The sequence below is a fragment of the Cricetulus griseus genome, chromosome 3, assembly GCF_003668045.3.
Source record: "Cricetulus griseus strain 17A/GY chromosome 3, alternate assembly CriGri-PICRH-1.0, whole genome shotgun sequence".
In the NCBI taxonomy this organism is placed as follows: Eukaryota; Metazoa; Chordata; class Mammalia; order Rodentia; family Cricetidae; genus Cricetulus; species Cricetulus griseus.
This window is the reverse complement of record NC_048596.1, coordinates 51,358,398-51,382,324: the sequence shown is the minus strand read 5'-3', so window position 1 is coordinate 51,382,324 and position 23,927 is coordinate 51,358,398. Positions and strand designations below refer to the sequence as shown.

Sequence of the window (23,927 nt, the reverse complement as noted above, 5' to 3'; positions counted from 1 at the left end):
GACCCGGGAGCTCCGCCCCTTAAAGAGATGCAGAGGAATACTAACAGTTTGGCGCCTCCAGCAGCTTGGACCTCGGTTCCTAACGCTTCTTCCAGTCCGAATCAATCACTTTTAGGATAACAACTCCAATTTGTCCAGACCAAATTCCAAAGCTCCTCCTCCGATCGCTGCCTGTGAGGCCACTATCAACTATCATCTTCGCCCCCAGGCAAGGTTCAGGCTAACACTCCTCTCCTCAACTCCATGCAGAGATAACTACGATCCCACTTCTGCTTTCCCCACACCAGATCTTTTCTTCTGAGACTCCAGACTTAGCTCAGGCCCTGGATTCCCCCTCGGGGCTTACTCCCCCGCACCTTTTAAGACTCTTGGAACTTAATTCCTCAGGCAGCAACTATCAGCCGAGCACCCCTCCCAATCCTTTATTAATTGCATAGAATCAATTCTTATCCGTTCTTCTCCCCGATTTAACATTAATCTTCGAGGAGAGAAATGCAGTTGAAGTGGACACTACCCTTCTTACTTTATCCTAGTTGTGAGAGAATGTTGGGCAACTGGGACTCTGACATCCAGAAAAGACTAATAGGGCTGTAATAAACATTCCAAAGGCATTCAGGCATCTACCTTTTGAATATACATGATGTTCTGACTCTTAAACCCACCTCTCAGTACTTCTCAAACCCTCCAGTATGCCAGGCTTCCTACATCACTCGACTATGCGAGGCCCTGGAGGCAGCTTAGTTCCCTCAGACTTTGAAAGCTTCCCAAATTCCCCCTTAGCAAGAGGAAAGATAAATGGGGCAGACTGGGCTCACAGCAGGGACAACTGGACAGCAACACTATGAGGCGCCAACACTCTCTTGGGAACAACTTGTTCTTTACCACAGCCAGCTGAGTTATTTTCAGAGAGGAGCTGAAGGAAACAGGTCCTTTCTCTCTCTCCCAAGATTGCTATACATTTGGAAGAAAGCAGAAGCCAAGATTTGAACAGTAGAGAGAAAGGGGTGTGAAAAGTCTCATCACCTGCGACTGCCCTTTCAAATTTCCAAAGATCGTCCCAGCCTCACTGGAGAAAAACCTACATACCAGCTCCTAGGAAGAGGCAAAGTGGGTAAAGGTTAAGGTTCATGCCACTGCTCACAAATGATAAGAGGTCTACCTTGCCCTGGGCATGCCTGATAAGAAGCGTTCCGGACAGACTTACACCCAGAATGAAAGCTCAAGGTTTGAGAACTGTACAAACAGAAGCACTCCCTGACGTGGTTCAGTGTAACGCACCAAGAAACACAGCATCTAAATCCAACCAGATGGCTCACTGGATCAAGCCAACACAATGATCATCCGGTAAAGGTGATTGCCCACCGCCCACCCCGCCTGACAATCTGAGTTTGATCCACATGGTAGAAAGAGAACTGACCACCAAAAGCTGTCCTCTGACCTCCACATGCTCACTACAGCACCCCCCCCCAAGGTGGCAGAAGTTGATTTCTAAGTGTCTTAGAGAATGAACTCACCCCCTTGGTTTTTTCAGCCAGCACACCCTCCCAAACACTATTGTCCAGCCACAGCAGCTTCCCAGCACCTGCCAACTCCTAGCACGCAGGGCATTTCCAGTCTTACACCTGCTGTACATGCTGTACATGCCCCGCATGAGAGAGCACTCACCTGGAACTGCTTTCCCCCACCTGTTGTTTATCACTGCTACAACTCAGGTCCCCACCATTTGTGCCTCTGCTTCCTTGTCTGAGTGTCTGCCCTTGAAGACAAGTGGTGAGAGCCTTGTGCTATTTGTCAGTTTGTCTTCTCAGAAACCATACTCTAAGCCCTTCATATGTGTTTGGTAAATGAGTGGATGAACTGTAGCATTCAAACCCACTCTTCCCTTCTGAGAAGCAACTAAACAAAGTTAAGCACTACTATATCAAGATGAAGTGGTTTGTGGGGAAAAACAAACCCAGTTACTGTTCAAACTAAAACAAAATGGTGACAATGGAGGACAGGAAAAAAACACTATAGAGAAAGAGGTCAGAGGTACCAGGCATGGTGGCATATGCATACAATCCAAGCATTTGGGAATTAGAGATAGGAGGATCAGGAGTTCAAGGCCAGCCTCAGAAACACAGTGAGGCAAGTCTCGGCTACAGGAGTCTGACACAGAGGAGAGAAAGAGGAAAAGGAAGAGGGAGTTCAAGATACCTGAGGTAAATAGAGAGTTTCATATCCTGCTCGTGTGTGATGACTAAAATAAACTTAACTGCCTGGGGATGCAGTTCAGAGGAGGGGGGCTTGCTTACCATGTTCAATCCACAGCACCATAAGCGTTGAAGAATGAGGGCAAGGGATGTAGCTCAGGAGGTAGAGTGCTTGCTTAACACTCAAAAGCCCGGGGTTCTACCCCTACCACCACATAAGCTAGGCACAGAGGAGGCACCAGCCTATAGTCTTAGCACAAAAAGTGGAGGCAGAAAAAGTTCAAGGTAACCACCAACTACACAGCAAGTTTGAGGCCAGCCTGGGCTACATGAGACCCTGACTCAGAAGCAACAACAAAGACAAAGTAAATACAATCCATTTGCTGGGATAAGTAGATTATGTGAGGCCATTGTAGAACTGAAGTCCAAGAAAAGGCCCAGAGGAGACAAAAACCAAAGCCAGCTGTAATGTACTGGTGAGACAAGCATCTGAATCATTTAGAAGCTAAGTGGTGGGCTGCCATCTAGAGCTGACAGTAAGAAAGGGACAGCTACAGCTGAGCCACCAAAGATGCAAAGATGAGTAGGAATGATCCACCACATCCATCATGTGTAACTCAAGCACTAAGAAACACTAAGTCACAGCACATGAGCTGAATACTGTCTGACCCTATCAAGTCCTAATGTCACACAGACCCAGCAAGTCTTTAATAACATGAAACATTCTTCCAGACTGAAGCTAAACCAAAATAAGGAAGTAATAAAAGGAGGCAGCCTGGAACCTCATTAGAACTATTATTTATGCATAATGCAAAAAAGCACCTATGTAATAGTGGGTGTCTTGAATAGACTACATAAAAGAAGAAATTAAAGGATTTGTGGGTGCCCATCATAGTCTGAAACAGCCTTGAAAAACTAAGTAGAGGAGGCTGGAGAGATGGCTCAGAGGTTAAGAGCACTGCTTGCTCTAGCAGAGGTCCTGAGTTCAATTCCCAGCAACCACATGGTGGCTCACAACCATCTGTAATGGGATCTGGTACCCTCTTCTGGCATGCACTGTATACATGATAAGTAAATAAATCTTTAAAAATAAATAAAATAAATCTTTAAAAAGAAAAACTAAGTAGAAGGAAAGTTAGTGTGAAAAACACCTGTAATCCTAGCACTTTGGCCTGAGGCAGGAAGATCACAAGTTCCAAACCAACCTGATAATAGTTAATCTTTTAAATTAATTTTTCTGTCTATTAGATTGGGGTGTAGCTCAGTAGCAGGAGCACTTGCCAAGCATACTGAAAGCTTGGGCTCAACCCTTACAACCAAACAAAACAGATAATATTAACTTAGGGGGTGGTGAGGTGGCTAAGCCTCTGCTGTCAGGTATGATCTGAGTTTGATCCCTGGGATTCACATGGTGAGAGACCCAACTCTCGAAAATGGTCTTCTGAACTCCACACTTGCTACATGGCACCCACTCACATGAATAAATAAGTAAATAAACAAAAGTAGTTAAATAAATGCTGCCAGTAGATGGTGGCACAGGTCTTTAATCCCAGCACTGGGTGGAGGTGGGGGGCAGAGGCAGGCAAATTTCTGTGAGTTCGAGGCCAGCCTGGTCTACAAAGTGAGTTCCAGGACAGACAGGGCTGTTAAACAGAAACCATGTCTCAAAAAACCAAAAATATAAAAATAAAATATAGTGTTAGGGGTATAGCTTAGTGGTACAGTGTATGTTTAGTATATTCAAGTCCCTGTGTTGGATTCCTAGAACAAACTAAGACTGACAGACATACAGAACACACACACACACACACACACACACACACACACACACACACACACACAGTCACTCACACCCGCCAGTTCTAGTCATTTTCCCATTTCCTTTCTCCACTACAGGGAAGCAGTGCCTCTTGCTACCAGGTGGGGGCAGGGTTGTTCTTTGACCAAACATTCGTCAGCACTCCAACAGCAAGCTCTTTTGATTAATAACCAGTGATGGAGAATCAACGGAGACTGGAAAAAGGTCAGTAAAAAATAGAGAGAGACAGACTGAGGCAGGAGGGTAAGAGTTCAAAGCCAGTCTGAGCTCTCAAAAAAACAAAGCATGTATTTATATCTTTATAGCTTAGTGGCTAGAGTACTACCTAGCATGTGTGTACCAATCTAGCATCACCTGTCTATCTCTATTTACCATCTATGCATCTCAATGAACTGATAATTACATATTGAATTCTGTTTGTGTCTTGTACACTGCTAGGTAATGGGGAGATGATTCACCTGCATAAGATCAAATCAGGAACTTTGTGACTGATAGTTGTAGGTCAGACTCAGAGCAGGGAACTGGTGAGACAGCTCAGTGAGCAAAGGCACTTGCTTTGAAGCAGGGTGGTCAGTCCCTGGAACTCTCATAATATGGAGATGACCTGTGTTTTATCCTTGGGACCCATATAGTAAGAGAGAAACAACTTCTGAAAGTTATTCTCTGACCTCTATATGTGTACTGTGGCATACCTGCATGTGCGCTCTCGCTCTCTCTCTCTCTCTCTCTCTCTCTCTCTCTGACACACACACACACACACACACACACACATTAGTAGTAAAGATTTGTTTAAAAAGAAATGGATGGCTGTGCAGTGGTGTCGCACACCTTTAATCCCAGCAGTTGGGAGGCAGAGACCAGCCTGGTCTACAGAGTGAGTTCCAGGACAGCCTCCAAAGCTACAAAGAAACCCTGTCTCGGAACCCCACTCCTGCCCCCCAAAAAAGAAATGGATGGTCAACTTAATTTAATTAACAACTTGAATTGTTAATTAACCCAGAATCACATGGGAAGAGTCCCAGTGTCTACATTGTGCTGACCTGTAGCCATGTCTGTGGGGGGCTGTCTTATTAAATTTACTGATCTAGAAGACAATACCCATGTATATGGTATCCTTCATTCCCTAGGGGGCCCTCCCCCCAACTGTCTCAAACAAGCAGGTGTCCATGTATGCATTTGTTTATTTTTGTTCTTGGCCACAGATGTGATGTGGCTCCTTGACTTCCTGACAATGATGGACTGTAACCTGAAACTGTAAGCTATAATAAACCTCTCTCTTCTAAGTTGCTTTTTGTCAGAGCACTTTATCACAGCAACAGAAAAGAAACTAGGACAGAAACAATTGATAAGGGAACAGTATTTCTTTTCTTTTTTTTAATTTTGGTTTTTTGAGACAGGGTTTCTTGTAGGTTTGGAGGCTGTCCTAGAACTCTCTTTGAAGACCTGGCTGGCCTTGAACTCACAGAGATCTGCCTACCTCTGCCTCCCGAGTGCCACCACAGCCAGGCAGGGAACAGTATTTCTTTACAGCAGTTATTAGTCAAATTGGACTGTAGCCTAAGCACAGCAGAGAGGCACTAAAGGACTGTGAGTTAAGAAGTGAACTTAAAACAATTTCTTAGAAAAGGTTTTATTAGCCGGGTGTTGGTGGCACACACTCAGGAGGCAGAGGCAGGAAAGGTATTATTTTATGTGTATGGGTATTTGGTTTGCATGTCTGTCTGTGCACTATGTGCATGTCTGGTGCCCTTGGAGACCAGAAGAGTGTGTCAGATCCCCTGGAACTGAAATTATAGAGTGTGGTGATATTTTGTTATATATTGATTTTTCGAGACAGGGTTTCTCTGTGTAGCTTTGGAGCCCATTTGTTTATGTTCTTAACAAATAAATCTTGCCTGAAGATCAGTGCGTAAAGCCATAAAGCCAGCCACACTAGTTAGCCATAGAGGCCAGGCTATGGTGGCACACACCTTTAATCCCAGCACCCAGGAGACAGAGGCAGACAGATATCTGGTTCAAGGCCACCGTTGGCTACACAAAATTGGTGCAGTCTAAAAGAGAATCAGAGCTCACAGAAAGGTGATCTAAGCACTCGGAGTGCCACGCCTTTAATCCCAGCATTAAGGAGGTGATATGGCTGGGCTGGGTGGAGAGAGGACTATAAGGGGGAGGAGACAAGAGAGGGGCAGTCTGAGGAGCACTGGCTGGCCACTTTGTTTTTCTGATCTTCAGCTTTAACCCCAATATCTGATTCTGGGTTTTTATTATTAGTATAATTAGAATTCATGCTACAATAGATGGTTGTTAGCTGCCATATAGGTGCTGGGAATTGAACATCCTAGCTACAAAGTAAAAAGTGGACTAGAAGGGAAGAAACTGTAGTGTGACCATTTGTGGTAAAAATACAAAAACAAAAAAACTAGGGGTGAGGCTGGGGATGTAACTCAGTTACTAGAGGGCTTGCTAACATACAAAAAGTCCTGGGTTTGGCCAGGTGATGGTAGTGCATGCCTATAATCCCAACATTTGGGAGGTACAGGCAGGCAGATGTCTGTGAATTCAAGGCCAGCCTGGTCTACAGAGCAAGTTCCGGGACAGCCAGCTCTGTTATACAGAGAAACCCTGTCTCAAAAACCCAAAAGGAAAAAAAAAAAAAAATGAACCTCATCACCTTATAAAACCGGTGTCCCCTGAACGTGGGTGTCAGCTGGGGAGCCTCGGAAGTCTATGGGACCTCAGGCAGTGGAATCAGTACTTATCCCTAGTGCACAAATCGGCTTTTTTTGGGGGGGAGCCAGTTCCCTATGAAGGGAGCATCAGCCTAGATGCATGGGGGAGGGCCCAGGTCCTACCCCAAATGAAGTGACAGACTTTGATGATCCCCCCCAAGGGAGGCCTCAGATTCCCTGGGAAGTGGATGAGAGGGGGTGAGATGGGGGTTGGTGGGGAGAATGGGAGGACAGATGGGAGGGAGAGGGAACTGGGATTGGTATGTAAAATAAGATTGTTTTTAATTTAAATTAAAAAAAAAGTTGAAGGGGGAAAAAAACTGGGTGTCCTGGCACACACCTATAATACCACTACTTAGGTGGTAGAGGCTAAGAATTGACAAGGCAATATTGAAGATTCACTAGCCCACTCAAGCTGGTGGCTCTGGAGGGTGGTGGTGGCGCATGCCTTTAATGCCAGCATTCGGGAGGCAGAGGCAGGTGGATCTCTGTGAGTTTGAGGCCAGCCTGGTCTACAAGAGCTAGTTCCAGGACAGCCTCCAAAGCCACAGAGAAACCCTGTCTCAAAAAACAAAACAAAAAAACAAACAAACAAAAACAAACAAACAAAAAAACCAAACAAAAGACATCTACAAGGTTATTTGCTGCTGTTTTCCTGCCTTTATCAGAAAGCGGACACTTTAAGTTTTCTTCCCTGAATAATACAGGATCTCATTGTAAAAAATTCGTGTTTGAGTGTGGTTTGTGCCTAATCCAGGCTCTGCAAGGGAGCCCCCACTGTGCAGGAGTCTCCTTAAAATATAGCAATTTTTTTTTTTTTTTTGGTTATGAGCCTAGCCTTTAACAGCTGAGCCATCTCTCCAACCCAAGTACAGCAGTCATAAAGTGCCCAAATCAGCAGATAATAAAGATTACAAATATTTACTCCTAGAATAGATAATCTTTTTTTTTCTTTTTTTTAGAGACAGGGTTTCTCTATAGCTTTGGAGACTGTCCTGGAACTCACTCTGTGGACCAGGCTGGCCTTGAACTCACAGAGTTCTGTCTGTCTCTGCCTCCTGAATGCTGGCTGACATCAAAGGTGTACACTGCCACTGCCTGGCTAGAATGCAGGCAATACACACACACTTGGGGGGCAGAGGCAGGAGGATCTCTGTGAGTTCGAGGCCAGCATGGTCTACAGAGCGAGTGCCAGGATAGGCTCCAAAGCTACACAGAGAAACCTTGTCTCGAAAAACAAAAAACAAAAAAACAAAAAAATGTTTGTTGTGGTGCTGGTTTATAAGCCTCCGCAACGGAGACAAAGGCTAGCCTACCCAGAAAATCGACTTCCAGATCAAAAAAACAAAAGCAGGATGGGAGGTGGCTCTAGCCATATGTCATGGCACCACCCACTTTCTTTTAGCCTCCTTGGGCACCAGGCACACATATGGTACACTTGTACAGATATAGGCAAAACACTCACACACATAAAACAAAAAAATTTTAATGGGGTTGGAGAAATGGCTCAGCAGTTAAGAGCATATGTTGCTCTTGAAGAGGACCTGGGTTCAGTTGCTAGCACCCACAGGGCAGTTTACAACCATTCTTAACTCCAGTTTCAGGGGATCCAGTGTCTTCTTCGGGCCTCTGTGGGTACCAAGCACACATGTAATGCACATACATGCATGCAGGCAAAACATATCATATGCATAAACAATGCATAAACTTTAATAAATAGTCTCTGGCCTGCTAGTAGACATACAGCTTATTTGTGGCATTAAGTTTTCAGGTAAGACCTAAAGAAAAGACAATCCTTTTCCAGTGGACGGGGTCACAAGGAGAGATAAGCAAGCCCAAAAATTATCATTGTGTATTTCCTTGCTCTCCAAATTACCTTGCAAACAGAACTATATGCAAAAGCATCAAAATGAAATGTACACAAGTATGGTAGTTTCTGTCCAGCCCACTACCCTTTGAAGTGTACTCTCAAACTGTTCTTTAAAACAGGTCTCTGTGTCTCTCTCTTCCTCCTCTCTCCCTTTTCTTCCCCCAATAAAGCTTCCTTACTACGTGGGAAAAAATAAAATATTTATGAGCCTGGCATGGTGGTGCACACCTTTATTCCCAGCACTCGGGAGGCAGAGGCAGGCAGAGCTCTGTGAGTTCGAGGCCATCCTGGTCTCCAGAGCTACAAAGCTACAAAGAGAAACACTGTCTCGAACCCCCCCCAAAAAAACATATATACATATATGTGTGTGTGTGTGTGTGTGTGTGTGTGTGTGTATGCATGAGTCTCTGCACATGAATACAGGTACCCTCAGAAGCCAGTTGGATCCCCTGGAACTGGAATAATAGGTGGTTGTTACTGTTAAGTTTAAAAATCCAAGTTAGTGGAAAGGTTAATGAAAACTCACCAATGGTGATGCAATAAACCGATCAGACCGAATTAATAAATCCAGGTTTAATTTGAGAAAAGCATTCCTGAGTGGCCCCAGGGGAATAGAAAACCAGGAACCTCGAGGTGAATCCAGTGGTGGGGCCTCCGGGGGTGGAGCTGCCAATGGCGGGCTTTTAAGGGGCGGAGTCTGGACTAAGGTGCCACCAGAGGAGGGCCTGCTCTTAACACCCTGAGGGCAGGTTTAGAACCGGGCTACCAAACATTCTAACCTCTCTGTATAGATATAGAGGCCGAAAGGGCCTCTATATCTTAAAACTTCCCAGACTCCTTGGGGATAGGGGCGTCTGGATTTATACCTTGAATCTGATATTGCTTATTTGTGTAACATTCAGCAAATTACGTTCCTCACCCATGACTTTACCTAACACCTTCCAACTGGAATAGTAGGACTATTAAATGAGGTCATGCTGAAGAACAACTAGTAAGAGAGAAGTAGATGTTGCAACGAAAACTTACGCACACAGATGTTTGCTATGACTAATGACGTGACGCTGCTGCACAGTATCAATAACCAGCCTGCCTGTCCCTGCCCTAGCTGTGCCCCAGACAATTGGTAAATTTTAAGATAACCCCCTCCGGAGAGCTCTTATATCTAAGACCACTCATGTATAAAATGAGGGTTGTCCATGTCCCTACCTCTGGGTATTGTGGACAACACAGGGTGCTTTAATACGGTAAGCCCATTTGGGTGGAGAGGTGGCAGACTCAGTAGTATCGCACCTGTCTACACATGCACATAGCCTCAGGTTTCATCTACAGCACTGTCAAGAACAAAAACATGCAACATGCTCCATAAATGACGCCTAATGTTGGACTTCTTCATTTCGGACCCAGATCACGGAGAAAACAGACGAGACAGCAAACCACGGCGGGTCAAGAGAATCTGTCTCCAGAGTGACGCTAAAAGGCTCCATGCAAGGGATCTCCAACCGAGCTCAGCCAGGGGCCCAGTACCTGAGTCGCCCCCTGCGCTGACAGCCTGGATATCAGGCCCCGTTTGCGCGCTGGGAGGCTGGCGGGGAACCGAGACGCCGCCGGTGGAGTGCTCATTAGGTTTGGAATCCATAGGGATGGATCAGGATCTACACGCGGCTTTAGCGTGACTGAGAGAAAGGAATAACGGAAAGGTATGGGGACCGGTGACCAGTCAGGCCGCAGACGCCGCGACACCAAGCCTCCAGCGATGACGTGTCATCTGCAGTGGGTTGGAACCGCCTAGCCGCGGCGCCGAGGGCGTGACGTCACACTCCCCGACAGCGCCTGCGCCTCTCCTCTTTCCGGCCACAGGTTCGAGGCGGAGCGCTCTTCACGCGCCTTTGCGGGAATCCGGAACCCAGAATTCCCCCGGCTCGCACGTCGTTTACGTGGGCGCCTGCGTGCTTCCTAGTACCGCCTCCAAATCCCATGGGCCTCTGCGAAATGGTATTTAAGGGACGTCCGTTGCTCGTTTCGGTCTCATTTTTCCCTGGCTTCGGTAAGTGTTGCTTCTTTAGTAGTTAGTTTTTTTTCTTACCCAACCTGGGTTGCGCTGTGTCCACGGCTGGCTTCGATCTCATTTAGATCTGCCTGCCTTTTGTTATCAAGAGCGTGAGCCACGGGGCCTGGCTTATCTTTAAGAAGCAATTATTTCTGGTGGCTCTTTCAAAAGAGTCCGCGTGAACATAGCGTTTCCCAGGCGTGGTTCTGTAGCTCCGGTAACTGGGGCGCAGGCAGAGTAATTACACTGGGGGTCCTCCAGACCTCGAAACAATGTTGTGAAGGACAAAATGGTGGCGGCGGTGCAAGGCCATCTCCTGTGATGAGTACCTTTTCACAGACCTGTACTGATTTCCATGAGGAAAAGTACCTCTGAGGAAGACGGCCCTGAATCTAAAGTCTCCCGCGCCCGCCCAGCTTTGTCTTAAAAAGACATAAGTAACCAAATGTTAACTATTCCGTTGCAGAATTGGGGCACGTGACTGCTTACGGAAGGATGGGAGTGTGCTTTCCTTGCAGTAAGTCTTCTAGTGTTTTGGTTTTGCTCGCTGGAGGTTGTACATGTGCTGCAGGGATGATTTAGAACCTGAACTCTCTCTTTCTGATGGTGTAGTGGAGAAAACAGGAAAATTTCTCTGAGTAGCACAGTCTGCAACAGATGTATGGGTTTGGTTTGAGGTAAAACTGTACTGAAGTATTTTCTTTTTTTCTCTTACTCAGATATGGTTAATATCAAAGGACTTTACAGATTGGAGCCAGGCTAGATCAATATTGCACATTTTGCTGGTAGTTCAGGTGGGTAAACGTGGCTTATGCACGCTGAGAGAAGGGATCAAATTTAGATGACCACTTGATGATGAGCGTAAATGACAAGCATATGACTGAATTGTAGTGATGTCATCTTGCTACTGAAAAGTGGGCTAGGTGGATGGATGGATGGGGTACGGGGGTGGTTATAATCCGCGTTAAGTAATTGCCTCTTTCTGTGTGTCCAGCATCCTGTAACATTCTGAAGAATTCGAACTATATTCCAGGATGAATTGAGCCCAGGTAATTGTCCAAATGAGGCTATGACTTTATCACCTCTGGAGGGTAGAAAAATGAGAAATTGAAGCGGCATATTGCTGCTCATAATACTCTTCTGTTTAAAAGCTTTGTCACTGTCAGATGATTTGAATCCGTGCACTGATGCTCTGTGAAGGTGTGAAATAATAGCATGTTAGAGTTCTGATGACAGTCAGTGGCCATAAGGGAGTTTTGGTCCATCCTGCTGGTTGAAAATTAACTGCTTGTTACTCTTTCCCAGGTTGTCCTGATGGCTTGTCCAAAGGTGAGGCCATTTTTCATGTTAATGCAAGCTGAAGTTGTTTAGATAGCTAGTGGACTTTCCAAAGCAAGCCCTCCTTTATTTTCCGATTTTTTCATATTCCATTTGCCTCCTTATTCTAGATTCTAAATACAGATAATCCAAATGAAACAATGTGCTGAATATGCTGTATTTTGCCAGTGGGGAAACTGGAGAATTGGTTCCATAGGGACCAAAGGACAATAAATATAATATTTAGCATGCTCCTACCTGACTATTAATAGTAAGATAGCTGGATATGGTGCTGCATGCCTTGATCAAAGCCTGGGAGACAGGTGGGTCTCTTTATGTTCCAGGGTTACACAAACCCTGCCTCAGAAAGACTGAGATAAGACTTAACTCTTTCTGAATTTTTAACTAATTGACTTTCTTGATTCAGGAGGAGTTCATTGCTGTATGCCACCAATTTCCAGCATTCAGAGGTTAGTTGATTTGTTGGTTTGGATAGGGCTTGTCCAGGTAGGCAGTTTCTATGATGAATCGAACTAGCTCACTATGACTGACAATGAAAACATATGAACACCTGAGAAACTGAATAGTGGAGGGTGTGTTGGTGTCTGTATGTAACCTTTTGCTTCAAAAGTTTGCTGTTTTTTTCCCCCAGGTTCTGTTAACAGTGAAATACTTGTTGGTTGGTTCAGAGGTAAGTCTTGTCAGTGTGTGCTCATGCATGTAGCATTGGGTTTCAAAGTTCCTAAAGGCTACCCTATATATGATGACTTTCATAGAATCTCGTTCGGCTGATGATTGCTGTTGAGACTTGGAAATCTGAATTATCTCAGAATGGGTTAGATGAGAATAGTTGGAAGAGAATAGTAGGACTTAAAGCATTGACTATCCTTTTTCAGATCTGGTGTCTGGCCTAGAGAGCACCAAGAATGCCAAGAAACCCTGCCAGGTAAATGGTCTTGCAGTAGTTTGATGTATAAATTTGGTGTCACTGTAATGCTTTGATCTGGTGGAATGCCTGCTCACCAATGATGATTTGAATACCGCCCCAGTCTGAAAGCTGTGAAGAAGGGTATTTTCTGAGTTATGAGCTCACCCTGGATCAGTTGTGAAAGGATTTCGGGTAGCATGAACTTTAATTCTAAATGGCCCTACTTTCTGGTCTATCTTGCAGGGAAATTAAGCATGTCTTCACTCAAGGTCGAGCTGAAATAAGGTAAGGAAACTGAGATGTAAAGGGTACTAAATTATATATAATTTCCCCATGAAGAAACAATCACATGTCTTACTTCCTGTCCCAGCCCCAGAGCCTGAAAAGGTGAACCCACTGGGGCTGGCTGGGGGAGAAGAGGAAAATTTGTTCCAGAAGGAACTGTCTGAGGGATCTTAATTTCTTTTGTGCAGGAAGGGAAGAATTGTCAACTTGATTAAAATGAAGTGGCTTTTCTATTTTTTCAGGTCTGAGGAAAGAGTGAACTGCAAGTGGAAGGTAGGTAACCCCTTGATTTCATGTGCAGGCTGGAGGGGACTGGTCAGGTATATCAGGTTCTTAGGATGTATTTGTCGTCACTTATTAAACACTGGAAGGTACCAGATGCAGGAGCTGCCATGTGTGTGCTGAGAAATTGGGCACACAAAAAACATTGGGAAGAACAGAGGCAGGATCTATCCTAAAACTACCTCAGCTGTCCCAACCTTGAATTGAGGTTATTATGCTGTGCCCAGCTGATAAAGTGATAAAGTACTTGGAAAAAAGGCCATTAATTAGTACTTTACTACCTAACATCTTAAAATTGAGCATACTGTGTAAGTTTGCTTATTGTACCTTCTTATTTTACAGGAATCAAAGTCTTCAAGGACAAAGATTTTGACTATTTGTAATGTGTCATCTTCATTTTATTAATAAAATTGGTCTTTACCATATGTTGTTTGTCTCTTTGGCAGGGTAAACGATTTGATTTGGGTTGGTCCTACAAACAGGTTCTAAAGTCTTGGTTAATATTTGACTTTTGGAGGGAGCTAGTTTGAGACAGGCTTGTTTGTTTCATTTAGACCCACAGATCTTACCAAATGAGCCACCACATGCCTGGTAGCATATGGCTTCCTTGAAAAACCCTTTATGCCCTTATTCCATCTAGGATTTGTGTAGCACTGGCTTTCCTATAACTAGCTCTGTACATCAGGGCTACTTAGACCAGGCTGGCTTCAGATTCACCTGCCTCTGTCTCCTGAGTGCTGGGATTAAAGACATGTGCCACCACCGCCCGGCAACCTTTATTCTAAATATCTGCCTTCTTACTCTGGCCAGCTGAGTGGCTGGCCCCTGGCATCATCCTCTCTGTCTCTTGGTTTTCTCTAGGTTTCATCTATATTCTCTCTGCCTCTTAGCCCCACCCATTTCTCTCTCCTGCCTTGCTATTGGCTCTTTAGCTCTTTATTACCAATCAGGTAATAAAGACAGGTTAAGCAAATGCAACATAAAAGAACGTAACACATCTTTGCATCCTCACCATAAATGAAGGTAACACATTATAAACTAATATTTTACAACATGTAGAGATGTCATAGATGTTAAGAGCACATGTTACTCTTCCACAGGAAGTTTTGTGCAAGGCTTGGATCCTGGAAATCTGATTAGGTGTGGCAAGGGAATGAAGGGAAAGCAAACCAGACATATAGGTCAGGTGGGGGTGTACTTTCTCTTATGGAATGGATCACACTACCTCCTAACTTAACCTCAGGCTGTTTATTAAAACCTCAGGATGTTAGGCACAGTACAGTGGGAGGGATTAGCTAATCCCTATAAGAGGTTTTTGTAGGTAAGTCTCAGTCTCAGGCTGTTAACACTCTGGAGGAGGAAGCTGCAGTTGCTAGGTTTTTGTGAACACTAATCAATAAACATACTTGAGTCAGAATGCAACTTTGCCTTCTAGGCTAGTTTATATGGGACCAGCTTTGTCACTTTCTCCTGTGTGTAAGCTATTGACTTTTGTGCACGTCAACAGTACACATTCACCCAGGGCTTTACGAACTCAGGGATTCCTATTCTCCCCACAATGCAGTGCTGAGGGCAAGGCAATTGCTCTATCAAGCTGACAGCTTTAAAGATTTATTATGTATACAGTGTTCCGCTTGCATGTATCCCTGCAATCCAGAAGAGGGCACCAGACTACATTATAGATGGTTGTAAGCCATCATGTGGTTGCTGGGAATTGAAATCAGGACCTCTGGAAGAACGGGCAGTGCTCTTAACCCCCTCCAACCCCAACCAGTCCAGCTTTAAAAATTATATTTATTATTAGTAAGCATGTGTGTACATGACATATGAGGAACACAAGAACACTTGAATGTTACCGACAGAGCACGTTTAGAATCCAGAAAACAATTTTGTGGACTTGGTTCTCCTACCTTTGTGCAGGTTCTGTGGTTTGAATTTAGGTCACCAAGCTTTCCCTTAGGGAACTTTTACCTGCTGAACCATCTCACTGTCACCCAACTTTTGTTTCTTTCAAAATTTATTTATTTACTTATATATACAGTGTTTTGCCTGCCTGCATGCCAGAAGAAGGCACCAGATCTCACTATAGATAGTTGTGAGCCACCACGTGGTTGCTGGGAATTGAACTCAGGACCTCTGGGGGAGCAGCCAGTGCTCTTTTTTTGTTTTGTTTGAGACAGGGTTTCTCTGTGGCTTTGGAGGCTATCCTGGAACTCACTCTGTAGACCAGACTGACCTTGAACTCACAGAGATTCGCCTGCCTCTGCTTCTTGAGTGCTGGGACTAAAGACATGAACTACCACCACCTGACTCCAGCCATTTTGTTTTAAAACTAAAATTATCAGAAATTCTGATGTTTGTATTATATCAGTGAGGACACAGCTCCTGAGTCTTGCCTAGAGAACCTTTAGCTTTGAGGCAGTGGTGTTGCACACCTTTAGTCCCAACACTCAGGAGACAGAGGCAAGTGGATCTCTGTGAGTTCAAGGCCAGCCTGGTCTACAGCACTAGTTCTAGAACAGCCAGGGCTACACAAAGAAACCCTGTCTCAAAATAAATAAATAAGGAAAAAAGAAACAAAATAAAAACAAAAAAGAAAGTAAAAACAAAAAGAAACTGTCTCAAAAACAAAACAAAAACTTTAGCCTCAAAACTGGCTTTGACACAATGACAAGACTTTATGTCTAACCCAGGTTAAGGGTTAGAACTAGGTTTCCAATTTAGTTATATTAACATAGTTTCTGAGGAAATAGGGACTAAAGATCTTTCTTAGCCAGGATTTGATAGCACTTGCATACAGGCAGGCTTCGAGTTGTTGGGAAAAAATCGCTTCAATTTGGGTTTCAGAGTGTGGCAGGGACTTGTCTATTTTGAGAGTACTTTACTTGTAAAGAATGCTGAACCATGAGAACACAGGGGAGGGAGAGGCAGTGAAGTAGGACCTCGAGACCCAGCATAGTTTACAGAATGAGCCCTTTGTTATATCAAACTAATAACAAAGTTGGGGATCCAGGCAGAAGGAAGCAGAGGGAGGGAATGAATGATAAAGGCAATCTTCCAGGAGGCTCTGACTGAACACAGATGCCACACTTCAATGTTTCCAATGCTTAAATCTCCTGTACTGTTAATCCATTTTTTTTTTCCAAGGCAGGGTTTCTCTGTGTAGCCCTGGTGTCCTAGAACTATCTCTGTAGACCAGCCTGGCCTAGACCTCAGAGATCCACCTGCCTCTGCCTCCAGAGTGCAGGGATTAAAGGCGTGTGCCACCACCAACTGGCACAGTTAATTTTTGTGTTTGGAATTTCCCCTCAAACAGGGTGGGGGCTGCCAGACTTGGCCAATGAGAGCAGACTCCACCCAGCCAGCATTGCAGTTTAGAAAGGGTGGCTTTTCTCAGAGAGCACAAAATGATCCTTCCTTCTCAGTTCTCCATAAACACTCCTGGACTGTTCCTTTGTTTCCATAAAACTAAAACAAGGTGGGGCTGGCAGAGTTTAGTGGTTCCTACATTTCAGCTTCCAGAAATGGCGCTGTCCAAGCTGAGCATGTTTGAAACTAGCCTGTAATTCTCAGCCACTGTGAGGCTGAGTCAAGACTATAAAATCAAGGCCCACCTAGATTACAAAGTGGGTTCATGGGTTAAAAAAAATAAGCGGACCTGAGCTGTATCTAAAGAGATTGTGAAATCTTAGGGTTAATAACACCAGTGCTCCTCCGCATTTTAATTTTTTTGTTGTTGTTTGTTTTTGAGACAGGGTCTCACTGTGTAACCCTAGCTGGCCTGGAACCCACAGAGATACACCTGCCTTTTGCCTCCGGAGTGCTGAGAGGAAAGATGAAAGGCCTTATTAAGGAGTGGGAGGAATGGGGGTATAGGAAGATAGGAAGGCGTGAAACGAGAGAGCGGGAGAGACAGACAGACTGACTCAGAGAGACAGACACACACCACACAGACAGACAGACTCAGAGAGACAGACACACACCAGACAGACAGACAGACAGACAGACAGACAGACAGACAGACAGACAGACAGACAGACAGACCTGCTCCGTGCTGTCAAAATTGAATACGGCGCCCCCTGATGATGCAGTTGGTGGCGCGCCGGAAGTACGAGCCATAGGCTAGTCTGCGATGGCGGCCGCCTCTTCGCGAGGGAACCATGTGTGGGTCGGCACCGATACTGGGATCCTAAAAGGTGAGTGAGTTGTTCTCCGAAAGTGTAGGGACTGCGTGTCACCCCAGCGTGACTGACGTCCTCCTCCATTAGGGGTGAACCTTCAGCGGAGACATGCAACAAACTTCACGCCATCCGGACAGCCGCGGCGGGAGGAGGCGGTGAATGCTCTGTGCTGGCGCGCGGGTGACGAGACCCAGGTGAGTGGCCCCCGGCCCGAGCTAGGAAACGGGCCCTGCAGCCTTGCTCTTCTCCTATCCTTTCCTTCTCGCTGGCAGATCTTGGTGGGCTGCGCGGACATGACCGTGAGGCACTTTAACACCGAGGAGGGTACATTCCAGAGCCAGAGACACTGCCCAGGCGGGGAGGGCACGTTCCGAGGTCTCGCCCAGGCCGATGGGTAAGGACTATTCTAGCTCAGGTCACAGGAAGATCGTTGAGGCTCCCTTGGGCGAACTGAATACTGAAGTTAAGCCCTTAGATGATTAGCCTCTGGGAAGACTGATTGCAAACAGTGTTCTTGCTTTCCTTCATTCCTATAACATGCATTTATCTGGAAGTTTCTGAATGCCAGGTATCAAGGAAGAGTACAAGGATTTGGGTAAAATATGGGTCTTCATAGAGTTTGCTTCCAAGAGTTTTGTTGTTTTTTTGGGGGGAGGTGTGGGTCGGTTTTCGAGACACGGTTTCTCTGTGGCTTTGGAGGCTGTCCTGGAACTAGCTCTTGTAGACCAGGCTGGTCTCGAACTCACAGAGATCCACCTGCCTCTGCCTCCCGAGTGCTGGGATTAAAGGCATGTACCACCACCGCTCGGCGCTGGCTCCTTTATAACGTTCTGTGCAAGTAATTCCACACTTTTGAGCATGCTTTTAAGTAGTGGTTGACAAAAGTGTAGCTTCTAAAGTAATGGCTCAGAAGGAAGATTCACCTAGATTAGTAACCTAGGAGCAGCTTCTCTAGATGGAAGACGAGAGAAGGCTGCTTTGGTAATTCAACAAGTGAACCCAGAAAGGATATGCAGCAGATGGAGTTGTTTTTTTTTTTTTTTCCCCAGGACAGGGTTTCTCTGTGTAGCTTTTGGAGCCTATCCTGGCACTCGCTCTGTAGACCAGGCTGGCCTTGAACTCACAGAGATCCGCCGGCCTCTGCCTCCCAAGTGCTGGGATTAAAGGTGTGCGCCACCAATGCCCGGCTGAGGATGGAGTTTTGAACTGGGTCTTGAAGTACAGGAATAATCTTGATAGAGAAGAGATAAAGATATTCTAAAAAGCAGATACTAACTGAGCAGAGACTAAGGGTTAAAAGACTAAAAAGGCTTTGTACATAGGACAAATAGCGTTTGGAAGTTGAAGTCAAGGAAACATACATGTAAGTTTGATTTGCATTTGGTTAGGATTAAATGGAAAGGGCTTTTGTACCAAGTTGAGATTTTATTTCATAGTTAATGGAGAGTATATTGGGTTTTGAAAGGGAAGTGCCATGGACTGAGCGAACTCTGAGCCTGTAGGAGTAAGGAGTATTAAAAATGCTTTTTGGCACAGCACAGGCAATATAGAGCTTAAATCTAGATAGGCAGATGTGAGGGAGAACATAGGTTCAGGCTATCCAGAGCCTGGGAAAAGGTTTAGGTTTCTTGGCAAGAGGTTTATGTCATTTTGGTTTGGGTTTGTTTTTTCTGTTTGTTTGTTTCAAGGTAGCCTTGAACTCAATATGTAGCTCAGTCTGACTTTGAATTCCTGGTCCCCACTTTACTTCCATGCCCTTTACTGGTAGGTATGGACCACTAAACCTGGTTTACACATTTTAAAATCCCTCCTGTGATTGCAGAACCCTTATCACATGTGTGGATTCTGGGATTCTTAGAGTCTGGTGTGACAATGACAAGGAAGCATCATCTGACCCAGTAAGGTTCACTGCCCTAGTGGTTGGAGATGGTGGGAGCCAGGGTAGGGGTCTAATGGGGAATTTGGTAGGTGGAAGGTTAAGGACTCTTGGACTGACTCATCTCTGATTATTTACAGCTCTTGGAACTGAAGGTGGGTCCTGGGGTGTGTAGGATGCGCCAAGACCCAGCACATAGCCATGTGGTTGCCACATGTGGGAAAGAGAATGCTTTGAAAGTATGGGACCTACAGAAGCCTGAGCAGCCTGTGTTCAGGGCAAAGAATGTAAGTGATAAGGGGTAGGGGGATGCTTTGTCTGAGGTTGGGAGAAGTGGAGGCCACTGACTGGTTGTGGCCTAGATGGGCTTTCGGGATGTGGAGGACTGAAGGAGCAGGTCAAGCTTACCAACATCTTGTATCCCATATGTACCTCCACACCAGGTGAGGAATGATTGGCTGGATCTACGGGTTCCTATTTGGGACCAGGATATACAGTTCCTCCCTGGGTCACAGAAGCTTGTCACATGCACAGGGTACCACCAGGTGAGGCTCTTTTGCTAACTTACTCCTGGATTGAAACAGCTTCCTAGGGAAAACTGTGTCACCTGGCAGAATGGGTTGGTTCTCTGGTGTTTCAACATCATCTCCCCTGGGCTCTCAAAGGAGCTCATACTTCCTCAGCTGGTCAGGACCATGGCTGTGCCAATGACATTCCCTTTACTGCATTCTAGGATAGAATTTCCTGGACTATGATTTTCTATTTCTCCTACCTAGAAGGTAAAACAAAGGGAGCATTCCTTTCATACTAGGTTCCACAGGGAACAGGTATCATGGATGGACAACAGGTTTGCTGTCAAAACAATTTTATAGTCCTCTCATCTAGTACTAACCAGGCTCATGAGATCTGAAGATTGGGTATATTCTGGATGGCATGTCCATAGAAAGAATTTTGTAGTCCTCTTGTAGTCTAATTTGCTTTGAGGATCCCTTTCTGGGTGAGGGCTTGGCTAGAGATCTTTGTGGCTTATTTCATTTGAAGTTCTGAGACTCGGGCAGGGTTGAATCACTATTTGCCATTTGTATAGTCCTTCATATTAAAGTCTGATTTAAGTACTAGGCCTTTGCTACAACACATGAAGAGCTCCCCACTGATGGGAGCTGTTATTCTGTATATGTTTCTTTTATTGGTTGATGAATAAAACACTGTGGCTAGTGGCCAGGCAGGAAGGATAGGCAGGGATACCAGATGAAGAGAATTCTGGGAGGTGTAGGCAGAGAGGAATCATCCTGTGAGCCCAGGAAGAGAGGACAAAAGTCAGGCATTCTCTGGTAAGACCATGTAGAAATACATAGATTAGTAGTTATAGGTTAATAATTAAGACAGAGCTACCCAATAAGAAGCCCAAACCATTGGCCAACAGTTTCATAATTAATACAGTGTGTGTTCATTTGGGGCAAAGTGGGTGGAAAAGAGTGCTTGTAATAGCCCACTCCTCCCCTGGGGTAAGGCTAAGCTTTCCTGCTTGAAATTCACCACCCTCTAGCTTTGGTCCAATCTGCTTTTCTATTCCTCCACTACCTTTAGATGGACATATGAGGGACAAAATGTTTACATACTCTCAAGGATAGACATCTGCCCTCAGTCTGTAATCATGCTTTTAAGCAGTCCTTCCCCCAGCATTCTGAGATGAGGTACATACTGCAAATGAGAAAAGTTTCTCTGAGGGGGGCTTATAAATAGTAAGCAGTCTTGCCAAGCATCCCTTTAATCCCAGCACTTAGGAGGCAGATGAAGGTGGATCTCTGTGAGTTCCAGGCTAGCCTGGTCTACAGAGCAAGTTCCAGGACAGCCAGACCTTTGCAAAGAAACCCTATCTTGAAAGAAAAAAAATTAAATAAATAATAAGCAGTCTTCAGAAGGATGATGATAGATATGGAGATACTGGAGACCAGTGTGGGTAAAGATATTCTCATGAGCCAGGCAGTGGTGGCACACGCCTTCTATCCCAGCACTTGGGAGGAAGAGGCAGGCAGATCTCAGTGAGTTCAAGGCCAGTCTGTTCTACAAAGCAAGTTCCAGGACTCCAGGAGATAGCCAGAGCTTCATACAGAAACCCTGTCTCAAAAACAAAAACAAAAAAACAAAAAGAAAAGAAAAGAAAAAAGAAACTCTTGTGATACCTCAATCTTACTCTAGGTCCGTGTCTATGATCCAGTCTCTCCCCAGCGACGGCCAGTCCTAGAGGCCACCTATGGAGAGTACCCATTGACAGCCATGACCCTTACTCCTGAGGGCAAGTGAGTGTTGAGGGGAGGGGGAATTGCTCTGGAATGACTCCAGAAGTTGTACTGAGCCCCTTCTCTGGTCTCTTCCATAGTTCTGTCATTGTGGGAAACACTCATGGGCAACTAGCAGAAATTGATTTTCGGCAAGGTGAGTGGACAATGGGTTACTTGAGAAGGGGAAGGGAGAGAGAGAAAGGTAGTATAGGGAGTCACTGAGTCCTGGCAGTGCCACATTCATGCCCTGGGTTAAAGTTTGGTCTCAACAAAAAACTGAGACCTTGGACTAGTTACTTGGACCCTGTGCCTTTGCTTTCTCATCTATAAAACTGGAATATCTCTGGTAACTCCTGTTTCTAGGGGGATTAGGTATGGAAACATAAGTGGTTTGAACGGTAACTAAGTAAATGTTCACTGGCTAGGTAGCTAACACTGTTCCCTCCACCCTTCTCTAGGACGTCTACTGGGCTGTCTGAAGGGGCTGGCAGGCAGTGTCCGTGGCCTGCAGTGCCACCCTTCCAAGCCCCTATTAGCCTCTTGTGGCTTGGACAGAGTCTTGAGGATACACAGGATCCGAAGTCCACGTGGGCTAGAGCATAAGGTGAGAGCCCATCCCTCTGGCATTCCCCCACTCTAACATCTTTTTCTGGAGACTTTCCCCCCTCCCTGTGCCCCACATTCAAGTTTCTGTCTCTGCTCATCTGGGCTCAAGACCCCTTTTATTTTACAGGTTTATCTCAAATCTCAACTGAACTGCCTCCTCCTGTCAGGCAGGGATAACTGGGAGGTGAGCAACTAGTTAGGTGTAGGGATTTGGGAGCCAGAGGCATGATGGGGAGGGATTCTCTGTGGAGAGAATGGGAGGCAGCTAGAACATAGACCAGGGCTGTCTCTCTACTGTAACCTAATTTCCCTGAGGGATGCTCTACCCTGTATAGCCTTATTGCTGAGGGTGAGGGACTCCAGAACACAACTGCACTGGTTTCTAGGTCAAAGTAGTGGTGTCCAGAGAAATTATTTTTCTGCCAATCTCTTTCCTTGTCCCTGATTCCTGAGTTTCTTTCTCACTCATCAGGATGAGCCCCAAGAACCTCAAGAGCCCAACATGGTACCCCCAGAAGACACAGAGACAGATGAACTTTGGGCATCTTTGGAGGCAAATGCCAAGCGGAAGCTCCCTGATTTAAATCAGATACAAGGGACTCTCCAAACAAGAAAAAAAAAGAAGCGGCCTGGATCCTCCAGTCCTTGAAGACTTTTGCTATTTTGTTAATAAACAGCCCAACACACACAGAGACCCTGAACCTTTTGTGATGGGAGAAAGGAGAGGTGGCTTGTGGGTGGGAGGGGTTCCCTCACCCGGGCTGTGGGAGACCTGACGTCACAAAAGCTGGGTCCAGAGCTAAGCAGGCTGGGGAGGGTGGCAGAGTCCTGCGCCTCTCGGGGCCATGGGCTGCTGTCAAGACAAGGACCATCAGACCTCTGATGAGCATGCAAGGGAGGAAGTGACCGACGAAGGTAGGCAAGGTAGGCCCAGATTCAAAAAAGGGTCAGGGAGCTGGATTGGGAATGGGAGTGGGAGGTGCCCAGAATGGACGGCCTAAAGAGACTGGACTAGAGAGGAGAACTGAACTAAGTGGCCTCGTGGCCCTTGCAGACAACGAAGTCAATTTGGACAACGCAGGCCGCCGCAAACAAAGATCTAACGAAAGTCTTCTGATCACCGTGCTGTGGCGCAGGCTATCCATGTTCAGCCGTCGGGGGTCCTCACGGTCAAGCAAGAGGCTCTCAGACCTGACTCAAAAGCAGGAGAGTCAGATCCAGGAGCGCAAACGTGAGGGAAGCCACAAGGAACCAGAAAAGGGCTGACTCCAATCCTGCTCTCGTCCTCCCCAACATCCAGAGAATAAAATTAATATTGTGGATCTGCCGAAAACATGCCTCTGCCTCCACATCTGTAGGCGCCGAGGCGCTGGCTCTTTAAGACTCCTCTGGCCCAGCCCTCTGGGATCTGTTTCTGCTCTTCAGGGGCGGGGCCACAGCGGCAGTTTAACCAATAGGAGAGCGGAGTCGAGCATGCAAGGGCAGAGGTGTGTTCTTCCTGTCTCTGGGCTTA

The 23,927-nt window shown here is 45.7% G+C and overlaps 2 protein-coding genes, 1 long non-coding RNA gene and 7 other non-coding genes across 11 annotated transcripts; all 10 read left to right on the top strand.

Moving 5' to 3' along the window:
- Positions 1 to 10,557: 10,557 nt before the first annotated feature.
- LOC100755231 lies at positions 10,558 to 13,894 on the top strand. The gene is made up of 11 exons (XR_003483964.2): positions 10,558 to 10,654; positions 11,124 to 11,174; positions 11,377 to 11,451; positions 11,652 to 11,706; positions 11,963 to 11,986; positions 12,402 to 12,444; positions 12,627 to 12,665; positions 12,871 to 12,920; positions 13,146 to 13,187; positions 13,430 to 13,460; positions 13,812 to 13,894. It is a non-coding gene; the product is annotated as an uncharacterized LOC100755231 (long non-coding RNA).
- LOC113831477 lies at positions 11,223 to 11,300 on the top strand. Its single transcript, XR_003484052.1, has one exon. It is a non-coding gene; the product is annotated as a small nucleolar RNA SNORD26 (small nucleolar RNA).
- Positions 11,505 to 11,573, top strand: LOC113831476. Its single transcript, XR_003484051.1, has one exon. It is a non-coding gene; the product is annotated as a small nucleolar RNA SNORD27 (small nucleolar RNA).
- Positions 11,819 to 11,892, top strand: LOC113831475. The gene has a single exon (XR_003484050.1). It is a non-coding gene; the product is annotated as a small nucleolar RNA SNORD28 (small nucleolar RNA).
- LOC113831472 lies at positions 12,490 to 12,554 on the top strand. The gene has a single exon (XR_003484049.1). It is a non-coding gene; the product is annotated as a small nucleolar RNA SNORD29 (small nucleolar RNA).
- Positions 12,731 to 12,799, top strand: LOC113831478. Its single transcript, XR_003484053.1, has one exon. It is a non-coding gene; the product is annotated as a small nucleolar RNA SNORD30 (small nucleolar RNA).
- Positions 12,993 to 13,060, top strand: LOC113831473. Its single transcript, XR_003484054.1, has one exon. It is a non-coding gene; the product is annotated as a small nucleolar RNA SNORD31 (small nucleolar RNA).
- On the top strand, positions 13,231 to 13,356 carry LOC113831474. The gene has a single exon (XR_003484055.1). It is a non-coding gene; the product is annotated as a small nucleolar RNA SNORD22 (small nucleolar RNA).
- Positions 13,895 to 17,527: 3,633 nt separating the features above from the next.
- Wdr74 (WD repeat domain 74) lies at positions 17,528 to 23,106 on the top strand. 2 transcript variants are annotated; one of them, XM_027408370.2, is made up of 11 exons: positions 17,528 to 17,665; positions 17,738 to 17,844; positions 17,923 to 18,044; positions 19,473 to 19,548; positions 19,667 to 19,813; positions 19,970 to 20,071; positions 21,726 to 21,826; positions 21,907 to 21,962; positions 22,267 to 22,412; positions 22,542 to 22,598; positions 22,887 to 23,106. In XM_027408370.2, exons 1-11 carry the CDS (start codon positions 17,602 to 17,604, stop codon positions 23,061 to 23,063), a joined length of 1,155 nt encoding a protein of 384 aa, XP_027264171.1. In that variant the 5' UTR covers positions 17,528 to 17,601; the 3' UTR covers positions 23,064 to 23,106. The 2 variants fall into 2 exon arrangements, with proteins under 2 accessions (XP_027264171.1, XP_035297886.1); XM_035441995.1 differs by lacking the exon at positions 17,923 to 18,044.
- Positions 23,107 to 23,241: 135 nt separating this feature from the next.
- Positions 23,242 to 23,747, top strand: LOC118237694 (testis-expressed protein 54-like). Its single transcript, XM_027408375.2, has 2 exons — positions 23,242 to 23,338; positions 23,469 to 23,747. The coding sequence occupies exons 1-2, from the start codon at positions 23,260 to 23,262 to the stop codon at positions 23,678 to 23,680; spliced, it is 291 nt and encodes a 96-aa protein (XP_027264176.1). The 5' UTR covers positions 23,242 to 23,259; the 3' UTR covers positions 23,681 to 23,747.
- Positions 23,748 to 23,927: the final 180 nt, after the last annotated feature.

Coding starts and splice junctions, on each gene's coding strand:
- Wdr74 (XM_027408370.2), top strand. CDS start 17,602: ATGGCGGCCGCCTCTTCGCGAGGGAACCATGTGTGGGTCGGCACCGAT. Junction 18,045..19,472: donor GGTCTCGCCCAGGCCGATGG/GTAAGGACTATT, acceptor CTGTGATTGCAG/AACCCTTATCACATGTGTGG. Junction 22,599..22,886: donor CAGGCAGGGATAACTGGGAG/GTGAGCAACTAG, acceptor CTCACTCATCAG/GATGAGCCCCAAGAACCTCA.
- LOC118237694 (XM_027408375.2), top strand. CDS start 23,260: ATGGGCTGCTGTCAAGACAAGGACCATCAGACCTCTGATGAGCATGCA. Junction 23,339..23,468: donor GACCGACGAAGGTAGGCAAG/GTAGGCCCAGAT, acceptor TGGCCCTTGCAG/ACAACGAAGTCAATTTGGAC.